This window comes from Giraffa tippelskirchi, chromosome 4, assembly GCF_054371585.1.
Source record: "Giraffa tippelskirchi isolate mGirTip1 chromosome 4, T2T-mGirTip1v1.2.pri, whole genome shotgun sequence".
In the NCBI taxonomy this organism is placed as follows: Eukaryota; Metazoa; Chordata; class Mammalia; order Artiodactyla; family Giraffidae; genus Giraffa; species Giraffa tippelskirchi.
This window is the reverse complement of record NC_137278.1, coordinates 170,685,156-170,711,360: the sequence shown is the minus strand read 5'-3', so window position 1 is coordinate 170,711,360 and position 26,205 is coordinate 170,685,156. Positions and strand designations below refer to the sequence as shown.

Here is a 26,205-nt window from a genome sequence, read left to right as displayed (position 1 = left end):
GAGTTACTTAACCTCTCTGTGCTTGGTTTCCTCACCTATAACATGAAGGTAATAAAGCACAAGCTCACAGGGCCTCAGGGAGGATCAGCTCACAGAATGTGAGTGCCTAGCACACAGCAGTGCTCAGTAAGTAAGGGGCATTACCATTCATTCATTCAACAAGCACTGTGTTGGGGAACTAGACTCAATCTTCACACAAACTGCCAGGGAACGCACAAGGCAAAGGAAAACCCCAGAAGATCCTGGTCCTCAAAAGAAGCGTGCTCCCAGTAACCCCTAGGGCCTCGTCTCTAGATGTCCTCCATGAACCCTAAGCTGCTGGGACAGGGGTTTTGGCTCCCCTCAATCCCAATGCCACACGTTTCTGACTGCTGAGTCCTTTTTCTCTGCTGAATGCTTTTCCTTCTTCCCTCATCTCAGGTTCCTAAGGGTCCTTGCCTGGCACCATCCTGCCTTAGCATCCACAAAAACCCACTCTGTCTTCACTTTCCCTCGGTTTTACCCATCCCTCCCAACCCTCCCTGCCTCACCTAAAAACCCTGCCCTGTGTGGTGGGCAGAAGTGTATCCCTTAGCCCTTATTTTTTGATTCATGAACAGTAATATGTGCCATGAACTTGGAACTCACTTTGAAATGTTTGTTTTATATAGTATTAGCCCATACCCTGAACACTTCTGGTGTACCAGGCACAGTCTGGTATGTTTTATAAACATTAACCCATGGAATCCTCACATCTCTCCTGAAGAGACAGTATCATCCCCATCTGCCAGGGGGGAAAATCAAGGCTCAGAGAGGGTAGTTAAGTGGCCCAAGGTCACAAGCTAGAAAGTGGCAGAGCTGGGACTGGAGACCAGGCCGCCTGGTTCCGAGTCCATGCTCTTCAAAACTATGCCTTTATTGCCTCGTATTTTAAGTGAAAAATGGTTCTTTTTGATCCGGTGGTGCTTTTAGTCACTAAGTTGTATCCAACTCTTGTGACCTTGTGGACTGTAGCTTGCCAAGTTCCTCTGTTTGTGGGATTTTCCAGGCAAGAATGCTGGAGTGGGTTGCCATTTCCTTCTCCAGGGGATCTCCTTGACCCAGGAACTGAACCCGAGTCTCCTGCACTGCAGGCAGATTCTTTACCGACTGAGCTACGAGAGAAGCCCTTTTTTTAAAAATCTGTATTCTATCAAATGTTGTATCAGAAATTCTTTTAATGTACTCTTTGGCCAGACCGTAGTGATTAAACAAATGTCTACTCTGGCTCATCCAGACACGAAGTTTCCATTTACATAATTTATTATCAAATACAAAATTGACATATTTTATGTGTGTTTAAGTACATATATAAAAGTTGTTATATTTTATATAGAGTCGGACACAACATAGCAGTAAAACCACTACCATAAAAGTTGTTATGGCATCCAGAGACATCGCTTTGCCAACAAAGGTCTGTATAGTCAAAGCTATGGTTTTTCCAGTAGTCATGTATGGGAGAGTTGGACCAGGAAGAAGGCTGAGCACTGAAGAATTGCTATTTTCAAACTGTGGACAAGGCTCTTGAGAGGCCCTTGGACAGCAAGCAGATCAAACCAGTCAATCCTTAAGGAAATCAACCCTGAATATTCACTGGAAGGACTGATGCTGAAGCTGAAACTCCCATACTCTGGCCACCTGACACAAAGAGCCAACTCATTGGAAAAGACCCTGATGCTGGGAAAGATTGAGGACAGAAGTGGGCGACAGAGGATGAGATGGTTGGATGGCATAACCAACTCAATGGACATGACTTTGAGCAAGCTCCAGGAGATAGTGAAGGACAGGGAAGCCGGGTATGCTGCAGTCCATGGGGTGGCGAAGAATTGGCTTAGCAACTGAACAACAATGGCATGCAAAAATACAAAGACTCCTTTCATGAGCTAGAGGTAGAATGCTTGTCTCCTGTGTCTTTTAAAATCCAGTATTTTTTGTGATTTTATTTCTTAAAGAGTAGAGAATGGGTTTTAGGCAGCTATTTGCAAGCACTTCTCTAAAATTAACACATCTCAAGCGTGGACCATATTTATTTCCAATGAATAAAAAGCCAGTCTGATATAATCTTCACTGCATTTTCCTTAATAAAACAGGTCTTAGCACATTTGCACTGTGAGACTTTTGATTCAGTGTGTGTGAACTAACAAGGGAAGATCATATGGAGAAGTTGCCACTGCAAGGATGTGTACGCTCAGTCATCTCCAACTGTTTGCGACCAATGGACTGTAGCCCGCCAGGCTCCTCTGTCCATGGAATTCTCCAGTGAAGAATACTGGAGTGGGTAGCCACTCCCATCTCCAGGGGATCTTCCCGACCCAGGGATCAAACCCACGTCTCCTACATTGCAGGCAGATTCTTTACCACCTGAGCTACTGGGGTGGCCCCACTATGGGGTTGATTAAACCATATCTGACTTTGGACAATTGCAATGATGTAAATTTCCCAACCCCTGGACAGAGGTGCTGAATCACAGACCCTCCTCCGCTCTCTCCTCACTCATGCTCTTTCTCCAGGATTTTGGACTGGAGATGGGGGTACAGGGTAGTTCTCTTAGTGGAAACATAAGTTCAAAGACCCACAGAAGCCAGGGATGGATAGGGGGACAAGGGCACTAGGAGAGGAGCTGGGCCATTCTGGGTAGGAAGAGGTGGAAACAGAATGCAGAAGCCAGAAGGCAGAGAAAACCAGACACCCAGCTTTCCCTGGGATCCCCTCCTCTGTGCCAGGCACAGGCCTGACGGGACATCTGGCATCTCAGTGAGTCCCCACAGCAGGGGAGGACTATTGTCACCTCTGTTTTACAGGTGAGAGATTAAGGGACTTGCCCAGCGGAGGAAGAGGTCTGTAGGAGGGCTCTCTCTGGACCAGGGGAGGGAGATCTGAGAGCAGTGAGGTCTCAGGAGAGGGAGCAGCCTGGGATGGAATGGAATGTGTGTTACGACCCTTCTCGGATTTTCACCGAGACCCTGGGCCCAGCCCTATGTCTCCCAGCCTGGCTGCTCCCAGCTCCCAGCCACTCCTGCCCACATCCGCAGCATGAGCCCCACTCCTGCTCCACCAGCTAGCGCCAAGCTAGTGGCACCCCCATTTGGTCCCTCTGTGTCAGGCCTGCCACAGCAGTGCTGTCTGCCCCCGGGGTATGGTGACTATGGCTGCAGGCAGACTTTCCCCTGGACAGACACCTCTGCCAGGCTGAGGTAAAGACGGTGTGGCAGGCAGGCTCAGAGCCCAGCTGGGTTTAGATCCTGGCCCTGCCCTCGCTCACTGTGACCTGTGCCTCTCTGAGCCTGTTTCCCCATCTGTAACAGCAGCCATGACTGCTAGGGGAGCGAGTGCATCCCAGCTTCAAGTGTGGGTGAAGGACTTGGAAAACTCCCCGCTCTATGGTCTCCATGGGTTCGGGCACCAATCCTCACGGCTGAGACCTCGGGGAGCACATTCCCATGAGAAAGCTCCCTCTCCACCTCCTAGACATGCAGACCAGCCCTGCTGCAGGACTAATGCTCGACACTCCTCCAGCAAAGGAATGGAAAGCTGGGTCCTGGGATTGATGAAGTGAACACTCGAGAGTCTCCGCCTGAACAAGATGAAAGGCTGAGAGGAACCAGAAGTGCTCGGATGCTCTCAAGAAGGTCAGCACCCAGACAAGACAACAGAGCGCCGTGAGAAAGGTGCTCCTCCAATTATCCAAGCAGGAATGGGCTTTGAACACGGGTGAGTCAGACCAAAGCTGACTTAGCCCCTCTCACCTCTCCATTTCCTGGAACAGCGCCATCCGTCACAAACAGCTTTAAGCAGCAGGAGTTTGTTGCACAAAAATACACTTGTGATTCAACAATGAGCACAATGAGGCATCAAGTCTTCCTGTTCATGTTTTTAGGAAAAGCAAATCATCTTTGAATTTCTCATGACTGTCTTCCTTTTTACATAGTGGTTATTTTTAAACACTAATATTAGAATAAGATGTTTAATGTATGTTGGTACATTCATGCTTTGAGGTTTTTTTTTCTATTTCCAAATGTATTTTCAATATCAAATACCTTACACAGTCAAAAGCTATGGTTTTTCCAGTAGTCATGTATGGATGTGAGTTGGACCAGAAAGAAGGCTGAGTGTCAAAGAATTGATACTTTTGGACTCTGGTGCTGGAGAAGACTCCTGAGAGTCCCACGGCCAGCATGAAGATCAAACCAGTCAATCCTAAAGGAAATCAACCCTGAATATTCACTGGAAGAACTGATGCTGAAGCTGAAACTCCAGTATTAGGCCACCTGATGTGAAGAGCCAGCTTGTTGGAAAAGACCCTGACGCTGGAAAAGATTGAGGGCAAGAAGAGAAGGGGACAGAGGATGAGATGGCTGGATGGCATCACCGACTCAATGGACATGAGTTTGAGTAAACTCCAGGAGATAGTGAAGGACAGGGGATCCTGGTGTGCTGCAGTCCATGGGGTCTCAAAGACTCGGACATGATCGAGTGAACAAACTGATTTGCTTTTAATTTTGTGAATTCTACCTTTTTAAAAACAAAATATACTCAAATTGTTATTTCAAAATTAGGCAAAATAATGAGCAAAAAACTGGCATTGCTGATTTTCTCAAATATTGCTGTTACTAGTGCTTTCTACTTATCAAACCTCACAACTCATGGTGATGACTCCTACAACCTCCATTGACTGATAAAACTCAGGTGCACATAGATCAATGAAACAGAACAGGAGAAGGACATGGCAACCCACTCCAGTGTTCTTGCCTGGAGAATCCCAGGGACGGGGGTGCCTGCTGGGCTGCCGTCTATGGGGTCACACAGAGTCAGGCACGACTGAAGTGACTTAGCAGGAGCAGCCCAGAAATAAACCCACTTATCTATGGTCAATTGATTTACAACAAAGCAACCAAGAGCATACAATAGGGAAAGGACAGTCTCTTTCAACAGATGGTGTGGGTAAGACTGGGCAGCCTCATGCAAAAGAATGAAACTGGGCCACTGTCTTACACTTTACACAAAAATTAACGCAATGGATTAATGGCTTAAATGTTAAGACTGAAACAATAAAATTCCTAGACGAAAACATAGGCAGTAAGCTCCCTGACATCAGTCTCAGTGATAATTTTTTGAATTTGACACCCAAAGCAAAGGCAATAGAAGCAAAAAAAAAAAAAAGAACAAGTGGGACAACATCCCTAAAAAGCTTCTGTACAGCAGAGAAAACTATCAACCAAATGAAAAGGCAGCCTATGGAATAGGAGAAACATACAAGTCATATCTGATAAAGAACTAATATCCAAAGTACATACAGAACTCATACAACAGCAAAAAATAAAAACCCCAAACAATCCAATTAAAAGATGGGTGGATCTGAATAACCACCTTCCCAAAAGACATACAGATGGCCAACAGGTCCAGAAAAGCTGTTGAATATCATTGATCATCAGGGAAATGCAAGTCAAAACTACAATGATATCACCTCACACCTGTCAGAAAGGTTATTAGCAAAAACACAACAAACAACAGTGCTGGTGAAGAAGTGGAAAAAAGGGAACACTTGAACACTGTTGATATGAAGGTAAACAGGTACTAAGGGAAAACAAGAGTATGGAAGTTCCTCAGAAAGCAAAAAATAGAATTACTATATAATCCAACAGATAGATACTTTTGGGTATTTATCTGAAGAAAATATGACATATTAATTTAAAAAGGTATCTGCACCCCCATTTTCACTTCAGCATTATCTATAGTACACCAGGTATGAAAACAACCTGAGAGTTCATCGATAGAACAATAAAAATGTCATACATATATACAACGGAGTATTATCCAGCCATTAAAAAAATAAGGAAATCCTGCCATGTGTGCCATGGATGGACCTTGAGGGCATTATTATTAGGCAAACTAAGGAAGATGCAGAAAGTAATATTGCATGACTGTATTTATATGCAGAATCAAAAAATACCAAGCTCAGAGACACAAAACAGAGGAGAGAAGGTCCGCGGGTTGAGGTGGATAAGTGCCGGCAGGGACAACACACGGGTGAAGGGGGTTAAAAGGCACAAACCTCCAGGTACACAATACATTGTCATGGAAATGTAATGTACGGCATGATGACTGTAGTTAATGATATATACTGGGTATGTGAAAGTTGCCAAGATAGATCTTTAAATTTCTCATGACAAGAAAACAAAGCATGTAACTATGTGTGGTGGGTGCTAACTAGACCAAGAAAATGAAACGTCAAAAGAACACACACACACATCCCTGGTGGTCTGGTGGTTATGGGTCCTCCCTGCAATACAGGGAACACGGGTTCAATCCCCTAGTTTGGGAACTAAGATCCCATGTGCTACAGGGCAACTAAGCACGCATGCTGCAACAAAGACCCAGCACAGCCAAAATTCAAAAAATACAATTTCAATTGCTTAAAAAAAAAAGTCTCAGGCCCACAGAAGTCAGGCATCTCACTCAGGGTCACACAGTCTGAGGTGGCCCACCGGGAGAGAGCCAGCCTACTGAATCCCAGTACCACTCTCTTACCTACTTCGTTCTAAGGCCCAGTGGGAATCCAGGTACCTGGATCCAAATGCCATCAATCTCAGCACACTGCCTGGTTCCTTATGGACGTTAACTACCAGTAGGTCTCTTCTCCTAAACACATCCCTGGGAACTCACTGCCATGTACAGATGAGGAAACAGGTGCAGAACGGTTCGGTGAAGCTGGCCAGTCTGATGCAGAACCACAGCTCCTGCTCACGCATTAGCTGCTGGGGAGCAGCTGCAGGCTCTCCTAAGCACGTTTATACTCTGGGTCTTGCTGATTCTCACCAGCGTGCACAGTGCACACCCTGCCCAGAGCCCAAGGTGCACAGGTCAGAAACCCAGGTCTGCCAGGCTCCAAAGCCTGTCCTTGCCCCCCACATCTGCCCTGCCATGAGGGCAGCGTGGGGCTGATGGGCCACCTGGTGTAGAAGCCCACAGATATCCACACACACACCATGGTTTTATTATTTCTATAAATTTCCAAAAGCACATTTCCTGGATCTGCAGCCAGGGCAGATGCCAGAGGCAGCAAGGCAGGGGGGTTGGGGTCCGTCCGTCCAGAGTGTGAGGGTGGCTGGAGGAGGCGGCGGTGACCGCAGGCTCACTTGAGGCGGTAGAGGACCTTGCGCTGCATGCGGTGTTGGATCTCGCCCCGCCGCAGCATGAGCTGCAGGACCTTGTGGATGGCGTGCTCTGGGTATTTCTGCGGGACATGGGGCGGGGTGAGAGGTGTGCCCCAGACACTCCATCGTTCAGGAGCCCAGGCAACCCCTGCTCATGGGAACTTTCCAGCCTTCACGACCTACCACTTTGCATCCTAAATGGGCTCACCTGTCCTAAGCGCCTACTGCATACCAAACTTTGTTCTAAATCTTCACATATTTAAACTCATTCCACCCCTCAACATCCCTGAGCAGCTGGTACGTGATCATTTTACATTTTACAGGGGAGGAAACTAAGGCACAGAGAGGCTAAGTCACTTATTCCATGGACTGGATGAGCCCACCAGGCTCCTCTTTCCATGGGATTTCCCGGCAAGAATACTGGAGTAGGTTGCCATTTCCTCCTCCAGGGGCTCTTCCCATCCCAGGGATTCAACTGAGGTCTCCTGCGTCTCCCTGTACTGGTAGGTGGATTCTTTACCACTCTTGACATCCCCAAACTCCTCTAAGTCTTGGTCTGCCCACCCCTTGAATGGGTGGGGTACCACCTACCACATAAACTGCCCTAAGGATGAAGAGAAGATGACATACACGAAAGGGAGCTGAGCCCAGAAACTAGGACTGTCCTTGTGACTTCAAAGATGGTGACAAGTTCCCCATAGCTTCTAGAAGGCCCTTCCACCATCTATGGGATCAAGAGCTCTGCCCCAATGGACTGGAAGGCTCACCCTCTGGTTCTACCTCCCCAACCCCACAAAGGGCAGGCAAGGAGGGGAAGGGAGAGACAAAGAGCTGGGGGAGCCTGGGAGGTCCCAGCAGAACCTCAGACCCCTGTCCTCTCCCCCTAATGTGACAGAGAAAGTCACAAGGGGAGAGCACCGAGGACAGGCCTGGGCCCCTAGAACAGCCGCCCCTACCCCATCCTGGGCCTGCCTGCTGAGCTCAGGACACAGTGCAGGGCAGGTGGGAACCCGGCCCCGGGAGGCCCACCTGCTTGGTGAAGTCCTGGATGATGCTGTGCTCAGACACCTGGGAGCCGATGGCGAAGCGGCGCTTGAGCTGCTTCTCAATGCGGCTCAGCAGCTCCTGGTCCTCCTGGCTGGTGAAGCCTTCCACCCCTGTGGGCGTGAGAAGGGAGGCGTGTCGGTGGGTGGGGACCTCAGTCTGCCCACAACGGGGAAGAGCCAGCCAGGCCCCGAAAAGAACATGAGAGGAAGACAGACAGGGAGCCTGGGGACAGCCAGGGCCTGAACGAGATGACAGACAGAGGCCTGGAGTCAAGGACAGGGCAGGCATGAGCAGAAGGATGCTGCAGACAGAGGGAACAGCAGGTGCAAAGAGTCAGAGGTGGGAAATGTGCCCACTTCATTTAAAACCTAGTTGTGGGGCCAGGGACACGGCCAGAGGGGGGACCAGAGTGGGGCCAGGTCCCACGGGCTGGAGGCCGCAGCACAGGTTTTTCTGATTCTGGTGAGTGAAACGGCCACTGGAGGGCCCTGAGGACAGCACCTAGACCCCAGGCAGCTAGAAGTCAGGAAGACTTCCTGGAGGCGGCTACGTCAGGATGGAAAGCTAGAGGGGACCCAGCAATGACCCAGGAGCATGCAGGCTGTCCCGGAGACCACATCTGTGAGGCACCCCAAGCAGCCCTGGCAAGCAGCTCCTGATTTCCGACAACTGCTGGAAGGGGGTCTCCTCTGCTGACCCAGGCCTGCAGAGGCCTTGCTGTTTCAGCTAGAGAGAGCTGGAGGCAGGGCGGGGGAGGGGGAAGCCACTGAGAGGGACTTTGAGGCTTCAAGTTGAAATGAGTTCACAAGGCAAACTCTTATATAGCCTGCAAAGCCCAATTCTAATTACCCTGCCCCAAATCACACCCATCCTATGCCCTCAAACATCCAAGGGAGCCCCCCATAAGCAAATGTCTCAGGGGACAGGAAGCCCCCCCAGGGCAGAGACTGGGTCATCATCACCAAGGGAGGGCAGAGGCAATCAGCCCCCACCCACCTCCCCGGCTCCAGCCACACTGGCCCTTGAACCTGCTGTCCCTGGGGTCTTGCCACTCAGCCCTTCCTCTACCCAGGGGCCCATCCCCACACTACAGGGAGACAGGTGTCCATTCATGTCCATCCCTGCTTCCTGCCACCTTCTGGAAGCCCATCCTGGACCACCCGACGGGGACACAGCCCCACCCCTCACCAACACACCCGACCTGCTGGAATTCTCCCCTCCACACTCTCGGTTCCCTGAGTTTGGCATGTCTGCCTCTGCTGTGTCTTCCCAGGAGAAGGGGGGCCTTGCAAGGTGGGACTCAAGAGATCTGCTTGCTCCTGCCCTCCCAGCACCTGAAACAGCCCGGCAGACACTAAGCCTTGTTTGCTGGTGAGGGAACAGATTCATCCCAGGGGAGCCTGGCACACAGTCAACGCTCTGGGAAGTCTGCTCAGAGGCTTACCCTGAAGCAGGCAGCAGGACTGACGGCAACCTCACCCATGCTGGACTCGGGATCAAGAGACCTGCACTCTAGCTGGGAGAACGGCGACCAATCTTGGGCACCGTGAAAAGGCCTTTCTGCATGTCAGTTTTCTCATCTCTAACAGGGGAAGGACTAAGTACCCAAGCTGGCTTCTGGGGGCAGCTGTAAGTAAAACGGGGGAAGAGCGTCAGAAGCGCTCAAATGGTTACAACTCAATGAACAGGGCTGCTGAGTGCTGTTCTTAACCAATGATAAAACAGTGAGCCTTAATAATGGACTGGGCCTAAGAGGATTGTGCTCCAGGGTCTCCAGAGGCTGTTCTTCCCATCTTGGAAGAAAATGGCTGGTGGGGTGGGGACAGGGGAGTGGCTTCTTCGCAGGAGGAAGCATAGAGACCTCAACAAGTGCAGAGAAGCAACCAGTACAGCAGGCAACCAGCATGAGCCCCAGCCAGAGTCCACAGACCATCCGGCCTGTCTCCCCACATCTGCTTACCTGACAGGGTGCCAGACAAGGCAGCGTCCAGCGTGGACACCTGGAAGAGCCTCAGCGCCTCCTCCACGTCTGCCTCCGTGGCGAAGGGCTGCAGCTTCATCTTGCTGAGGGCCTCAGCAATGCGCACAATGGCCTCCAGCTGCCTGTGTGGGAGCAATGGGACACCAGGGTGCACTCAGTCCATCGTCCCTCTCCTGTCCAGCCCCTTCACAGGGAAGGCTGCTGGCTGTCCCCGTGATCCATCTCTCTTAGTAACGGAACCTCAACTTCTATTCCAGCACATGGTACCCAGCTACAAGACATTTCCCAATCCCTATCGCATCTAGGTATTTCTGTGTGACTAAGATGTGGCCAGTATAAGTCCAAACATTTTATGGGAACTTTAGGAAGTGTCCTGAAAAAAATAGGCCCTTCTTTTCCTCCCTTTCCTGCCACCTGGAATGCAAGGGTGATGGATGGAGTTCCAGCAGCCATATTGGACAATGAGCAAAAGGCTGTGCCTGAAGGAACCGAAGTTGCTGCTGATGACTGAAGAACCATCACATGATCCTAGACTACCTGTCCCCAAACATTTTCACATAAGATGGAACTAAACTCCCAATTTACTTAAGTGACTTTATTTGGACCTTCCATTATACAGAGCAAAACCCACTTCTATCTAATCAGTGCTGGAAGCAGGCTTCAAATGAGGTAGGTTTAAGCTCTTGGACATTGAACTGTATAAACTCACCACAGTGAAGAGTTAACAGCTAAGATAATTGAGGCCCAAAAAAGGAAAGCAATCTCTCAGCCATCACACAGTGGGCAGGAGGCAAGGACCAGGTCTCCTGACTCCCATGCCTGGACCTTCCCTCACCCTCAGGCTTCCCTAAAATGGGGGAAGCTAGACGGAATTCAGAAGAGAGGGTTCCAGATTTTCCACAGTAAACAAAAGCAAAAGATACAGATAATTAGGGAGGCCACTGTTTTCACTCCTAAAGGAGTAGTCCCTGCCCAGCAGCCTGACCATGGCCGGCACCAGTGATCAGCAGTGGGTCCCAGCCCCAGACTTGCAGGGCACACCACGCCCTGTAAGCCGAGGCCATGCATCAGCCCATCCAACCCCCTCACCGAACAGTGATGGGGATACTGGAGCGCCGGTCGCTGTCCCTCTCGTGCTGACGGGCCCCGCTCCGCATGATGATATACCGGTTCTTCAGCTTCTCTGCGGCCTCTGCTGACAGCCGGGGGCCACACTTCCTGCAGGACAGGGGTTGGGGAGAGCAGCTGCCATGAGAGCGGGAAGGAATCTTGGGGGTACCCACCCTGGCCGGCCTCTGCTGGCTTGCAGACAGTTTCTGGGCCCACCAGATGGCAGGCTCACAGCAGTGCTTCCCCCCAACATATTCAGGGGTGAGATGCACAATGACACCCACGAAAGGCTCCTGGTGACTGCTGTCCAAGGGCTGGAAGCATGCCAGACTAGGGGGTGAGGGGCGGGAAGGGTCGCAGCCGGGGGCATTTGGTCAGATCCACCTGCACTCTCTCCCCTCCACCCCACAGCCCCGCGCCAGCCAACTGACAGTCACTGGTTTAGGGGAACCTCAGATCACCTACTCCAGGGCTTCCCTGGTGGCTCAGATAGTAAAGAATTTGCCTGCAATGCAGGAGACCTGGGGATTGATCCCTGAGTTGGGAAGATCCCCTGGAGGAGGGCATGGCAACCCACTCCAATATTCTTGCCTGGAGAATCCCATGGACAGAGGAGCCTGAAGAGCTACTGTCCATGGGATCGCCTGTCCATGGAGTTGCAAAGAGTTAGACACGACTGAGCGACTATGCACACACACACAGATCACCTAATCCAATCCTTACCCTGAGGATGAGGGGACTGAGCCCAGAGGGAGAGAGGAAACTCCGCAAGGCCCCCTGGGACCTGGCATCAAGGGAGAACAAAAATTTAGGGCTCTCAAACTCACACACAATGGCCCAAGCCTCCGAGGACGGGGCCATGACGAGCTGAGAACCATGACGAAGACCCAGGTACCACTGGGCACCGGGTCACCGAGACAAAAGTGGTGAGGAGGCACCCACCCAAATGCAGTACTTCACCTCCCATTAGAAAGGCACTCGAAGATCCCTCTACCCCGGGTTTTAGCTCCAATAAGAGACAGAGGAGGTGCGTGTCCAGAACCTTGGTACAGGAGTGAAAAGCACAGCCTGTGGAGCCAGGCACCTGGGTTCAAACCCTGGCTCCACTAGCTCCTGCCTGCGACCTTGGACAAGTTATTTCACCTTTCTTTGCCTCAGCTTCCCCATCTGTAAAATGGGATGACAATACACCAACCTCACAGGTTTAGGGAGAGGGATAAAGTTCACTTATATATACACAATAATCAGACTTCCCTGGTGGTCTAGTGGTTAGGATTTGGTGCTTTCACTGTTAGGGCCCAGGTTCAATCTCTGGTCAAGGAACTGCGATTCTGCAAGCTGTGCAGCACTACCCACATTTAAAAATTAAAAAAATGCTCAGAATAACACCTGGCACAGAATAATCACTATGTGTATGACTACCATTGCTGGCAGTCTGTGAGAACAACAATATTTAAGGCTGCAGCTGCTGTTCACTGAGTGTTTATTTGGCGCAGGGCTGTGCCAAGCGCTCACGCATCATCTTGTGTGATTCTTAGAAAAACCTGAAGGCACAACCACCCCAGGAAAGTGAGGCTCAGAGGTCAACTGACTTGCTCAAGGCCACACAGTGGGGGCAGGCGTTACCAGACACCATGTCCACAATGCCTCCCCACACATCAGTCAAGGGGATCTTCAAGACCATCTAAACCCTCCACCCTCATTTTAGAAACGGGGAAGCTGAGGCAAAGAGCCACGGGGTGGGTGACTGTGTAGGGGGAGGAAGAAGCAGAGCTAAACCCTAACGACTCATCTCAGGTATCCTAAAAGGGCTCTCCCCGACCAGGGAAGACTGGCAACCCCACCCTCAGGGGCCTGCGTCCACGACTCACGTGCGGCAGTAGGCGATGAACTTCTTCAGCTTAGCCAGGTCAATCTCGCCCTCCACGGCCTGGGCCTGCGTCAGTGCACTCACATGCAGCGTGATGACGTGTTTGGCCAGCATCTGGGAGGCAGAGGGGACCCATGGTCAGCCCAAAGGCCTTCCCGAGCCAGGTCCCAACACAGAGCTGGAGCAGGCGGGCAGGTAGAGCTCCCAGGGCTAGAACCAGTGGAGAGGAGAGGGCCCTTCTTTCCTTGGGGGCTGTCAGCTGGTAAGACAATATCCAGAGCTGCCAGGGCCCTCCCTGCCGCCCTGAGGCGGGGCAAGGCTGCCTGAGAACAAACCTCTACCCAGGGAGGCCAAGCCGAGTGAGACAGAGGCAGACAACCCTGAGATCAGACCCAGCTGGGCCTTGCACCTCCAGGCTTGTCTGTTACACAAGCCCTTGAGTTCCTCCAGAAAGACTAAACAGAACTGGGGTTCTATTACTTGCAATCAAAGGTCAACCCCCTTGTTCCACATACAAAAGGACTGATGGCCAGGGAATGAGAGTCACTAAATCAAACCGCACGTGGTACACAGGAGAGGCAGGACCAGGGACCCGCAGTGTAGTGTTTCTGAAGTCTGCAACCCACCTCCTTGGGGCCCACTGACAGGCTGATCTGGCAGCCAGGACTCTGGACCCTTGAAGCCCCTAGTCTGCCCACCCTTCCCCCACCTGAGACCTGAAGGCCTGGGAGGAGCCCGGCAGCCTACGCACCACGTCCCTCTCCTCGTTGTGCTCGTCCTTGACAATGAAGATCATGTCAAAGCGGGACAGGATGGTGGGCATGAAGTCAATGTTGTCCTCCCCCTTTGTCTCATCCCAGCGGCCAAACACTGAGTTGGCAGCAGCCAGGACGGAGCAGCGGGAGTTGAGGGTGGTGGTGATGCCAGCCTGAGAGGGAAGTGTGGGGGCAGCAGAGGACAGAGATGAGAACTCGGGGTCACAGCCTTCTCAGGTCACACACACACACATGACTCCAGGACCACTGCTGCGGTCAACAGAGGCTGGGCTGCTCAGGACAGCCTGAGGATGGGGCCAGGGTCCAGCCCCTCCCAGCACCCCGGTCATGGCCGGGCAAGGCCGCATGTGGCTGAGCGGGCCCCCGGGGAGGGCACTCACCTTGGCGATAGAGATGGTCTGCTGCTCCATGGCCTCGTGGATTGCCACACGGTCGTCCTCTCGCATCTGTGTGGAAGAGAGGAATGTCCACCAGACCCAGGTGAGGGGGGTGGAGTGCAGCGGCAGCAGGAAACCCTACAGGAGCTACTGTTCCTAAGTCCCCACTCCGTGCCAGCCAATGGCAGGAACCAGGTCACCTCTAGTCACGGGGATAACGTGTAGGCTTGGCTCTCGTCTCCCCACTCTCTAGGCTCGGAGAGGTTTATTACGTCCCTATAACAATGGGAGGTCTCCACGTCATCAAAGCGGGTTTCTGCCATTCACACCCCCAGCCCACAGCCGCCAGGTGCCACCAGCACTGAGCCATCCGCTCACCCTGCTGGGCTCACCTTGTCAAACTCATCAATACAGACGACCCCTCCGTCGGCCAGGACCATGGCCCCGCCCTCCATGATGAAGTTCCGGGATGAGGGGTCCCTCATCACTGAGGCTGTCAGGCCAGCCGCACTGCTGCCTTTCCCAGACGTGTACACCTGGGGGAAGCCAACGGGAGGGTGAGGGCCCAACACAGCCCCCAGGCTCTGACCCCGGTGAGTCAAGGGGCCCCCAGAGCTGGAGCCTCGCCCAGGGTCACACATCACAGCGGGGTGCAGAGCACAGACAATCTCAGCGTTCCTCCTCTGATGGGGGGCCACCAGCCCCAGCTGGCCTGGAGGTTCTCCCCAGGGTTGTTCACATCCATCACTCACCTGAGCCCGACTGTCTCATCAATCAGCCCCCAGGAGCCAGGCTCACCAAGGAGTAAACTGAGGCCGAGCAAAGTGACACCCTCACAGTAGGGTGGACTCCGGACTCTCTGGAAAGGATTACCCACCCTGAGTCCCATCATCTTTGTAGAGACCGGAGAACCACACGTTGCCAAGGAGCCTTTGAACTGTGGCAAGTCCAAAGCAAGGTGTGCTTAAGTGTATGAGATACATAAGGATTTCAAAGTTAGTGCTAAAAAGAATGCAAGGTATCTTCTTCATGTTCTATGTTAAACCACATGCTGAAATAATATTTTACACATGTTGGATTAAACAAAATTATTAAAATTGTGTACATGCATGCTCAGTCATGTCCAACTCTTTTGCAAGCCCACGGACTGTAGCCCACCAGGCTCCTCTGTGCATGGGATTTCCTAGTCAATACTAGAGTGGGTTGCCATTTCCTTCTCCAGGGGATCTTCCCGACCCAGGAACAGAACCTGTGTCTGCTGCATTAGCAGGGCAATTCTTGACCACTGAGCCACCTGAGAAGCCCATCACCACTTTCTTTTGCTTTTCTGAGAGGCTACTAGGAAACGTACACTTCCTGAGGCTCACAGCTGGAGTCCACGTGTCTCCACTGGGCAGCACTGGCAGAGGACTCCTGGCCCACCTCGCATCTACCCAGAGGCCACACTTCCCCCCATAAGACCACGTGGCCATCCTCACCCCACTCCGATCCCCCAGATGTGCTGATCACCACACAGGGGACCCAGCCGACCGGACACTCGGGTTCAAATCCCTGTGTTAGCACATAATAGCCATGGGATCTTGGGCAAGATGCTGAGTGGTTCTGTACGCGTTTCCTCATCCATAAAACAAGGGTGACAGGACCTACCATGTGGAGCTGAGGTGAGCGGTGAATGAATCAAGACATGAAAGTACCACACACAGCACCTGGGCCTTGATTCTGGGCATGACTGCTATCGATGTGAAGACTCAACGGATGGATAAACAGAGGCCGAGAAACTGGGTGACTTGCTCAAGGCCCACAGCCAATTACTAGCCAGGCTGAGACCCAAACCCTATTTGGTCCATCGCTCCGCCCACTGCCCCAAACCTACAGGCACCATTGTCCCCTTCTTCCTCTCTCCCCCGTGGCTACTCCTGCAGCTGCATCCCTGTGGGGAAGCCAGAGTAGGCAGAGGTCATCTGAGACACTCACCCCGATGGGCGAGCACTTCTCCACAAACTTCAGCAGCTGGGACTTGGCCGTCCCCGGGTCCCCCAGCATCAACAGGTTGATGTCTCCTCGGCGAGTGAGGCCATCTGGGAGCCTGGGGGGACAGGCAGGAAGGCCAGGTGAGCAACAGGAGAATCCAGCGAGGGCTGGTTGGTCACAGAGGTCTGGCTATCACTCCCGCCCCATCACGTCCTGAGCCCTGGAGTAGGTGGGAGGTGGGGGCTCTGGCCTGAGAGCCACATTCATAGCCAGCTGTATCCCCTAGCCTCTTCTGTGGTGACCTGACACCCAGGGAGGGGAGGGTCAAAGGAAATGGCACCAAGAGCTGGGCTCGGGCACACACAGACATCATCTGATAAACACGTGCCCCAACTGGAGAGATGGAGCCGCCAGCATGCTGCTGGTGGTACCGTGGAGCAGACACCACGAGGGGCAGGCTCCAGGCCAGGACATATGCCTGTTAGCAGTCCCTGTAACACTCTATGCCTCAGTTTCCTCATCTATGAAATGGGCTCAACCGTAGATTTCTCATAGGGCTAACTTGGGGACTGGGTTGCAAACACATGAAAACACTCAGAAGACAGACTGGCACATGGTAAGAACTCTGTCACTGTTAGCTGCCAGTAACGTTATCACTCTCTATATCTCTACTGTTTCAGAATCTCAAAAGGGCACATGATGTCCCCTGAGTGTTAGGCTTCCATCTGTCATATTCATATGGACATCTGGGTACAAAGGGGTGGTGTCTCTTGCCTAAAGTCACACAGTAAGTAAGTAGTTATCAGAGATTTAATCCTCGGTCTCCAGACTCCACGCCCAGAGCTCTCTCCATTGCATCTGCCAGGTCCCCCAAGTGCCCCACCTAGCCAGGGTCGGGGGGACTGCTCTGGAGGGAGGGCGTGGATTGGCCCCCCGCCAGCTGACAGCAACCCTGGAAAGTGGGAAGGGTGCCTGAGAGTAGGAGGCGGGACTGAGGGTCCCAGGCAAATGGAAAGAGTATTCCCGTCCTGCCCATCCGGCAGCTGCCCTGCTGTGGGCAAGTCACCCATCCCCTCCCTGGACCTGGGAAGGCTTGGACCCCCACCTCTTTCGGGAGCCCCCGAAGAGCAGACAGGCGATGGCCTTCTTCATGTCGGTGCCCCCGAAGATGGAGGGGGCGATGCTCTTGGAGATGAGCTCGTAGACGTTGGGGAGGGCAGCCAGCCGCCGGAACTCCTCCTCCTCCTGCGGGGTCACAGCGCCGGCAAAGGTGCGGCCTGGGCGGGCAGAGGAGGCGTGGGTGCATGAGGGTCCACCCTCCCGGCCCAGGGCCTCCCAGCGGGCAGGCCCTCAGAGCCGGGCAGCACGAGCATCAGTCTGAGCACAGACAGACCCCACTTCTCGCCCGAGGGCTGGGCCTGTGTGCTCCAGGCTCCAGTGAGCAAGGGGAGGACCTGGAGGGGGGTGTGAGGAGTCAGGGGCCAGATCAGAGGCGCCCTCAGGGACCACCGGCAAGTCTTCTATCTTGCTGAGGGCAGTGACAGGTATCTTTGGTTATGAAAACATTGCTCCCCCTGGCTGCTGTGCAGAAGAGTGGGGGGAGGGGGGAGGGGGGGAGGGGGGAGGGGGGAGTGGGGGGAGGGGGGAGGGGGGGGCGGGTAGACAGGGGGGACCAGGAGGAGGCCCGGGGAGGGATGAAAGGGGTCAGCCCAAAGCCCACTCACCGGAGCCGTCTGTGTCCACCTGGATGCCCAGGACCCGGATGTAGGCACTCCGGATGCCCACACCCACTCTGTCGCGGCCCCTGTTGGAGGTCAGGCCAAACTTCTTGATGGAGTAGATTCCCATGATGGTGACCCTGTTCCCAGGGACGACCTTGTCACACAGGTACCTGAGAGGAGGGTGGGGAGGAACGAGGAAGAAGGTGAGAGTTTGGGGGGACAGGAGCCCCTGGCTCCCACCACCCCGTCACGCTCGCTGTTCACCTCAGCATCTCTACAGGAGGCTTCATGAGCTGATCTGGCTCTAGCCACCGCCCCACCCCAGGGCTTTCTCCCTCTCACCACGACCCCACCCACGTGTGGACGGCCAGCTGCTGGGAGGAGGACAATCCTTGGTCATGGCGGCGGCCTGACTGGGAAGGGTCAGAAGGCCCACCCTCAGCCCCTCAGGGCCCCCATCTCCACCTGGCCTGCTGTCAGAAGCGCTGCAAGGCTCCCCTCAGCCATCTCAGGGGAAACCTTCCTCCTGATGCCCTCCCAGCCTCCCTGCAAGGGCCACTCCCCATTTTTGCCTCTTCACAGCTCCACGAAGCTCAGGCAAGTCATTTTGCACCTGGACTTTAATCTCCTCTTAAAAAAAAAAAAAAATGCTGCAACAAGGAAGTCTCCAAGCCCCTCCGGCCAGAACCATGCTCCAGTGTAGTGTGGACAGGATGCTGGGGCGTGTATTCATACTCTGCCACTTACAAGCCGTGTGACCTCAAAGAAGTCACGCACCTCTCTGAGCCTGGAGGGGTTTGATAAAGTGATCTGACCTACTGGGTTACTGTGGAATCAAGTGAGGTACCAGACCCAGAAGGGTGTTAGGCAAAAGAGAGTCCCATCCCCTAAAGGACCCTCACTGTCATTGTTAACATTCTGGGACTCCTCTCTTCCCAGATCCCACTTCTTCAGCTTTAAATCTAACCCAACTACAAAAATAATCTAATACCAAATACTTAATTTGTATGAAGGAACTGTGGTAAACACTTCACACGCATTTTCTACTTTAAATTTCCTAGCAGTGATGAGAGATTAAAGCCCGTCACTGTCCCCATTTTCTTGGTGAGGAGACTGAGGCTCAGTGAGCTCACGTCACCTGCTCAGCAGTCTGACCTCTACACCTTCCACTGTCGCTGAGGGAGCTAACAACCTGTGGATCCCCTCGTCCGAAAAGCGTACCGCAGAGACTCTCTGCTTGAAGTATCAGGGTGCGTGAGCCCAGGTGAAGAAGCCCAGTCTGTATCTCCACGCCACCCTCCCAGGTCCCTGGAAGAGGACCGGGCCGGCCTAGCATCCTCTCCCCACTTTCCGATTACCCAGCAACATCCAAGAAAATCTTAACAGAGAGCCCGGAGTGGGCGTCAGCCTGGGAAGAGGGTCTTCCCCACCCTGCCACTGGTGGTCCAGCTGTGCCACCTCAGGCCTCCCGGTTCTAAGAGGGCCAGGGAGACTCTGTAGAAAGAATGCAGGCAGCAGCAGCCAGACCCCTCCACTCAGGGAGCTGGTCACATGTGAGACTGACCCGCCCCTGCAAAATACTGGGAGATGAGGGGAGGAAAAGCTTGGAGGAAGCACCAGGCACAGAGCAAGTTTCCATAACCAGCCCCCTTCCCTGCTCCCCACTGCACTCGGGGTCCACATATGGCCCCTGACTCAGGGGCGGGAGGCATGGCCAGCCAGCCTGCTCATAGCCCTGACCTGGTCGGGCGGGCACAGCCAAGGGCCTGCTCACCGGTCACAGTAGAGCTGCATATGCCGGGGCATCTCCCCGTGCGGCACGGCGTCCGGCAGTTCCTGCAGCTTCAGGGTCTGGAAGTCCACGCACTTGCACTTGTCCGGCATGATGAAGTACGGGTCCAGTGGACACTTGGGGCGCCCAGCCTGATCCCTGTAAGGAGAGAGGAGAAAAGAGTCACCAGAGCCATCCCTAGAGTCCCAAGCCCAGGGAACCCATCACACAAGTCAGTGACAAGCGTGGCCAGAGGCAAGCTCGGGGTCTCCAGGACAAGCTGGGGGAAGGCGCTAGAGGGGGGCGGCTCAGCGGGGGAAACACACAGGGTTAGGGTTGGGGAGGTCTGCTTGGAACCTGGCTCTCCCATTAACCTGTGTTAGACAGCCACATAGGGGTGTCTGGCAGGCAGCCAGGCTGGAGTCTGGGGTTCAGTGGAAACACACATCTGCACGTCCTCTGCACTCAGGGTACTCAAAAACTGAGATCAAAAAGGAATTAAGTGTGGAAAAGAGAAGTGTGGCTGAGGCCTGAGATTTAGGAAGCAAAGGGGAACCAGTGGCCAGAAAGGGTGAGGGCCCTGAAGCTCAGGGTCAGCAATCATCTTCTGAAAGAAGCCAGAGACACATATTTTCTGTCTATGGGCCATGAGGCCACAGGCAACGCAGCCATAGGCCACATGTAAACCAAGGAGCCTGGCATGTTTCTGGGCCTCCGCTCCAGGCCTGCCCCAGCGAGCCAGGTTTTGAAGACTCCAGGTGGACTCCCAACCCCGGCCCCCTGCACAGGCTGCCTGGGCTCCCTGGAGGGACAGAACTCACCACTGCAGAGGGGCAGGGGGACATCACCCTGTTCTCAACCCCAAGACCCAGGACATCTGCTTGGCCCTACGCCTACAGGGCACGCCGCAGCCCCAGCCCCTCCTGGCTGCAGGGCTTCGTCCTCATCCTTCACATCTCTGCTCAGAGGTCAACCCGTCACCCCCTAGGGTGCCGCGGGGCCCGCGAGGCCCACTCACGTGTTGCACTTCCGGGGCAAGGCATAGCCCTCCAGGCCGGGGCGCATGGCGATGTTGGTGAGCGTGCTGTGGCAGCTGCGACACTGGATGGAGATGCGGGTGGCCTTGGCGCGGACCCCCGAGGCCGCGATGACGATGCCCGGGATCTTCACCAGGTGTGACATCGTGTCTGACTGCAACAGAGACGCAGGGAGGGGGCTGGGTGAGGGGAGCCAGGGACACCACAGATCATGCATCAAGAATCTCTTCTGTTCTAATGTCTACTGAAGTATTTACATATAAAGTGCCATGCGAGACAGAATAAGAGACACAGATGCATAGAACAATTTTATGGACTCTGAGGGAGAAGGTGAGGGTGGGACGTTCTGGGAGAATAGCATTGAAACATGTATATTATCATATGTGAAACAGAACACCATTCCATGTTCGATGCATGAGACAAATGCTCAGGGCCGGGGCAATGGGATGACCCAGAGGGATGGGATGGGGAGGGAGGTGGGTGGGGGGTCCAGGAAGGGGAACACATGTAAACCCATGGCTGATTCATGTCAATGTATGGCAAAAACTATTACAATATTGTAAAGTAATTAGCCCCCAACTAAAATAAATAAATTTATAAAAAAAATAAAAAATAAAATCCTTTAGCAGAAAAAAGGAGAAAGCAAGTAAGGCAAAATATTAACAGCTGTTAAACCCAGATGGAGGCAGATGGGGTCATTACACTATTCTCACTACTTTTTAAAAAATATATACATGTATATTTAGTTGCAGCATGTGGGATCTAGTTTTCTGGGACAGGAAGGTAGGCTACGGGTTCGAGTTGATGCCCTCTCTGGAGCCCCAGGGGGTGGAGAGGGGAGCAGGAAGGAGGCTGGCCCTCTCTGGTGACTGAGACCAGGGGCACACGTGGCTGTCAAGGCCCAGGGGACCCCAGAACTGCTGACACCCCTCTCAAAGCTTGCTTTCTGGAAAACATTCTACAGGGTGCAGGGATCTGATACCCCAGGATTTCAGGGTTGGAAAGGACTGGGGCTGCCTCAGCCCCGAGGCCACCCTGACGAGCGATCCTTCTAGAGAGCGCTCCTCTTCTGTCACAGAATACCCACCCAAGCAGGCCAGTCACTGGGTTTTCCAATGGGGCTGAGAAGAGGAAGTCTGTCCAAGTGGGGCTGAGGTTTGCTTTTCTGAGGGAACAGCTGCCCCACAAAACAAGCCCAAATTCACCTCCACGGACAAGCAAACGCGTGATGCTTGGTTTAGTTCCAAGCATGGTCCCACCTGCGACTCCCCCCCACCTCCCCAGCCTGGTGCAGAGCACAGAGATAAAGCTGGCACACACCACAGCCTCGAGAGCCCACAGCCCAGCCCTGCTTCTGTAATAGACGTGCCACTGTGCCAACCAAGGAAGGTTTGGTGGGGACATGAACTGAGCAGCAGGACAAGGGGACGCCAGCAAAGACCAGTGCGTGGCCTTTTGGTGGCACAACCTGGGGCCAGAATTCACCAGGCACAGGCACGTGCATCCTATCATTTGCTTTTCACAACCCTCTGACAGAAGAACCAACATCAGACCGTCACTTCCTCCTCAGGAAACTCTCCTGGGTCCCACTCCTGCCTGCTTTATAAATTCTCCTTTCACTTGGCAGCCAAAGGAAGCTTTTAAAGACAGAATCAGCCCATCCTCCTACTTACCTCTCAATCTGAACTCCTTCTCACAGCAGCCAAGGCCCTGGCTGCCTGGCTCTCCACGCGCTCCCTCCCCTCCTCTCCCCTGGCCTCACTCCCTGGGGTCCAGCCCCTGCGGATGCCTCTGCCCCTTGTCTGTCCCTTGAAACAGCTGCTGTTCCCACCCCAGTGCCTTTACACCTGCTTCTCCTTGAGCCCAGAACATTCCTCCTTCGAGCTGTTCACAGGGCCACGCATCCCTCAGACTCGCCCCAACATCACTTCCTCAGAGACGCCTTCTCCAACCGCCACCCAGCCCCTTGGCCCGTCATGTTGATCTGGTTTTTTCTTCTTCATGGCTTGTGTCCTGGGACCTGAAACCAGCTCACTGCTCCTTGTCGGTTTCTCTCACTATAAGCTCCATGGAACCAGGTACTGGGTACTGTCTGTCTACAGTGAGAGTTGAACCCAGCACCCGGTGTGAGGGAGCCACTCAAAAAGTGTTTGCTGGATGGCAGACTGGCCCTGCCCAGCTTTCCTGTGGCCCCATCACTCTCCAGTCACACTGACCGTCCTTCTCTTGGCCTGGTACACGCCCTGGCCCCTCACCTTGCAAGCTTTACACTAGCTATGCCCTGCCCTCCTCTCTCCACCCCTTGTTCCCTCCCAGCTGTTTGCACGCTGCTTGTTCTCACCCACAGGTCTCCACTCAGATGTCCCCTCTGGAAAGCAGCCTTCGCTATCTTTTCCAGAGGGGTCCTGTGCGTTCTTATCACCTTCCAATTTCTCCATTGCTCTCACAGTCACCTACAGTTTTCGTGGGTGATGTTAACCATTTATCCAGTCTCCCAGGGCAAGGAGCTTGTCCTTGAGTTCACTACTGCTCCTCCAGGACCCAACTCATGTCCTGCCCACAGAAGGAGCTCAGCAGGCATTTGTCCAAGGAACTAATTTTTCAGAGGCAGAAACAGGCTCAGAAAGGTTGAGTGAGTTGATCAGGGTCACACAGCTGGCACTCAGTTCTCCCTCCAAAACCCCTCCACGCACACAGCCACCACCACCACCCTCTGAGGGGACCCACCTTCAGACTACGGATGCTGGATGGGCTGGCGTCTGACTTGAGCATGACCTGGATGTCCTGGAGTACCTCGTCACCAGCAGGCCGTGGCCGGGTCACCTCGTCAGCCACCTCCTTGGCAGCTTCCTCCAGCTGGAGATGAGGAGGGGACAGGCTGTGAGTGACCAGAGCGGGGCCAGCCCTGGGGGTTCCGGGGCAAGGGTCCCGGGGCAGGGGTTCCACTCACCAGCTGCAAGTGCTCGGCTGGCTGCTTGTACAAGTAGTCAGCCAGCTCCTCGTCGAAGCTGGCCAGGTCCTCCATCTCCACCTCGATCCAGTACTCCCCCAGGTTATAATGCCGCTTGAGTTCATCCCTGGAGTAGGTACGGGGAAGGGCACAGAGAAGAGGAGGCAATACTGGCGGAGGAGCACCCACACCCTGAGTCTGCCCACACCACTGCCCCGCCACCAGCTTCCCAAACACATCGAGCTCCAGGTGGGTCCACTATTTAACCCAGCAAACCACCCCTCACCTCGGCCTCCCCGACAGAGGCATCTTCCAAAGCAAGCTCCATGGAAGCAGTCCAAGTCATCATCAAAGAACAATTCAAAGTTCACAGAGGAGTCTGGGAGACTCTCACTACAAATCAGTCCTTTCACTGAACTCCCTGGAGCATTTAACCCTCTCTGAGATACTAACAAGGCACACAGCTGGAACCTAGTGATGGAAGGCAGCAGAGACCGTGCCTGTCTTATCAACCACCGGACTCTTTTTACAGAGCATCTCGTGAGACTATTATCCCAAAAACGCTTTTGGGGGCCACTGACCTCCTCAGCCTCATCCCTTTCTACCTTATGTCCAGAGCCATATACAACAGCCAGTCTGGCTCTGAGAGCCCCTTGTTGTAACCAGGGCACCCCATACTGCCCATGCATGCACCTCCTGCTATCAGAAATGCCTTCCACACCAGATACTCTTCTCTCAGCTCTAGATCACCTGAAGCCTCCCCTAACTCCTCTTGTACACTCCTCCTTTGAGGCAATCATCAACTTGTAATTTACTTGGGCATGTCTATGCCTCAGTCCCACTGATTCAAAAGCTCCTTGAGGGCAAGTAGTATGAATCTTTTCATCTCTGTACCCTAGGGTCTGGCACACAGATGGTCAGTGTCAGCTGGTGCATGAATAAATGTAAGCAGGAGTGGCTATGCCCATTTTACTGATGAAGAAACTGAGGCTCAGAGAGACTGTCACTTGGAAGTCACTGAGCTAATAATGGATCAAGCCCAAGTTTGGACCTGCAAATTCATCCTCTCTGCATTTAAGGGCCTACAAGGATTTGGCTGGATTGTCACCATTGTATAATGACTAGGAGCAGGGGCTTTGCCCAGCTCATTCAGTGCTGCAGCTCACCACCTAGAACAGTGGCTGGCATGCAGCAGGTGCTCAATCAATAGAAGCTGACTGAGTGGAACGAATGAATGAGTGAGCAAGTAAGGCAAAGTATAACTACCATCTCCAGAGAACTGAAGATAACTCACTTTACAAAGTATTGCAGGCATTACATAGGACTATAAGAAACAAATGAACAGAAGCAAGTCCTGGGAAAAGAACCAAAGGGCCCAGGTGACTCACTCAAAAGTTAACTTCAGATATGAACTGTACAAAACCAAACGCCGTGAGGGTGCGGGGCCTCAGCGAGTGGAACTTAGCACCGCTGGGACCGCATCTCCCCTCTTGTCCCGCTCCGGCACGCACCTGTACTTGAAAGTGAAGCCAGTGCGGTCGGTGCCCACCCGGTACTGCCGCAGGAACTCCTTGAAGCGCCTCTGCAGCTGCGATTTGCGCGCCTGCCCCTCATCGGCCGCGTTGTCGCCCCCGAAGCTGTCACTGTAGAAAATTCCGGGGTCGTCGAAGCCCGACATGACTGCACCTGACGCGGAACAAGACGTAGCAGACTGGAGGGCAGACGGGGGCGTGCGGGGTCCCCTCCGACACGCAGGTCCTCGGCTCCGAGTGCGAGGCAGACGTGACTCCGGTTCCACCTCCCAGACCTCAGCTCTCCCATGAGACACCCCTGCCCAGCCCTACTGCGCCCCAAATACAGACGCCGGCCGTCCCCCGGGGGGCTGGCTCCGACGGGCCCACTCCCCAGCCCCGCCAGCCTCACCTCTGCCTTCCCGCGCTCCCCGGAACCGCAGACACAGGAGCCCCAGCGATCCACTGCCGCGTTTCGCGGGAAAAACCAGATGCAGCGTTTGGACGCCGCGGCCACTGCGCCCTCATTGGTTCGCCGAGACCCCGAGGCCAGCGATTGGACCGCTCTGAGCCTGCGGGTCCCGCCTCCAAAGAAACTGCTGAAGGGGATTGGCTGCAGGGCGCAGGACGTCGGGATACCCTCCTTCCGGGCTCCATTTTGCTTGCCTGACAATTTGGCGCGAAACTGACGTGGAGGAAGCGGCGGGGCGGGGCGCAAAGATGGCGGAGGGGTGGGCTGAGGGCCGGGGTGGGTGTGCGAGGACCTTGCTGTGTACTCGTCTTAAGCCTTTTTCAGGAGGAAATGATCCCTTTCTGACCAGGGGCGGAAGAAGCTATAGGTCCCTGAGAAGTAATTGCTTCTCAAGGTGTGGTCACTTTCCGGGTGTGAGCCTGCTGTCCCATAGCGTCTG

At 53.7% G+C, this 26,205-nt stretch overlaps 1 protein-coding gene across 4 annotated transcripts; it reads right to left on the bottom strand.

The window, feature by feature from the left end:
* Positions 1–6,990: 6,990 nt before the first annotated feature.
* Positions 6,991–25,792, bottom strand: MCM5 (minichromosome maintenance complex component 5). Of its 4 annotated transcripts, XM_081595941.1 has the most exons (17): positions 25,707–25,792; positions 25,295–25,469; positions 23,784–23,910; positions 23,561–23,689; positions 20,815–20,987; positions 19,800–19,955; positions 18,029–18,195; positions 17,410–17,581; positions 16,308–16,419; positions 14,726–14,869; positions 14,337–14,402; positions 13,932–14,108; positions 13,182–13,294; positions 11,290–11,418; positions 10,180–10,322; positions 8,202–8,329; positions 6,991–7,252 (listed from the first exon to the last, which is right to left on the bottom strand). In XM_081595941.1, the coding sequence occupies exons 2-17, from the start codon at positions 25,459–25,461 to the stop codon at positions 7,151–7,153; spliced, it is 2,205 nt and encodes a 734-aa protein (XP_081452067.1). In that variant the 5' UTR covers positions 25,462–25,469; positions 25,707–25,792; the 3' UTR covers positions 6,991–7,150. The 4 variants fall into 4 exon arrangements, with proteins under 4 accessions (XP_081452067.1, XP_081452068.1, XP_081452070.1 ...); XM_081595942.1 differs by lacking the exon at positions 13,932–14,108; XM_081595944.1 differs by lacking the exon at positions 14,726–14,869 and having other exon boundaries at positions 25,707–25,750.
* Between the last annotated feature and the right edge of the window lie 413 nt (positions 25,793–26,205).

Excerpts from the sequence above, each read along its gene's own strand:
- MCM5 (XM_081595941.1), bottom strand. The coding sequence starts at position 25,461 with ATGTCGGGCTTCGACGACCCCGGAATTTTCTACAGTGACAGCTTCGGG. Across the intron at positions 20,988-23,560 it reads CCAGCATCCGTAGTCTGAAG|TCAGACACGATGTCACACCT; the intron begins GTGGGTCCCCTC and ends TCTCTGTTGCAG. Across the intron at positions 16,420-17,409 it reads TTCGGGGGCTCCCGAAAGAG|GCTCCCAGATGGCCTCACTC; the intron begins GTGGGGGTCCAA and ends CTGTCCCCCCAG.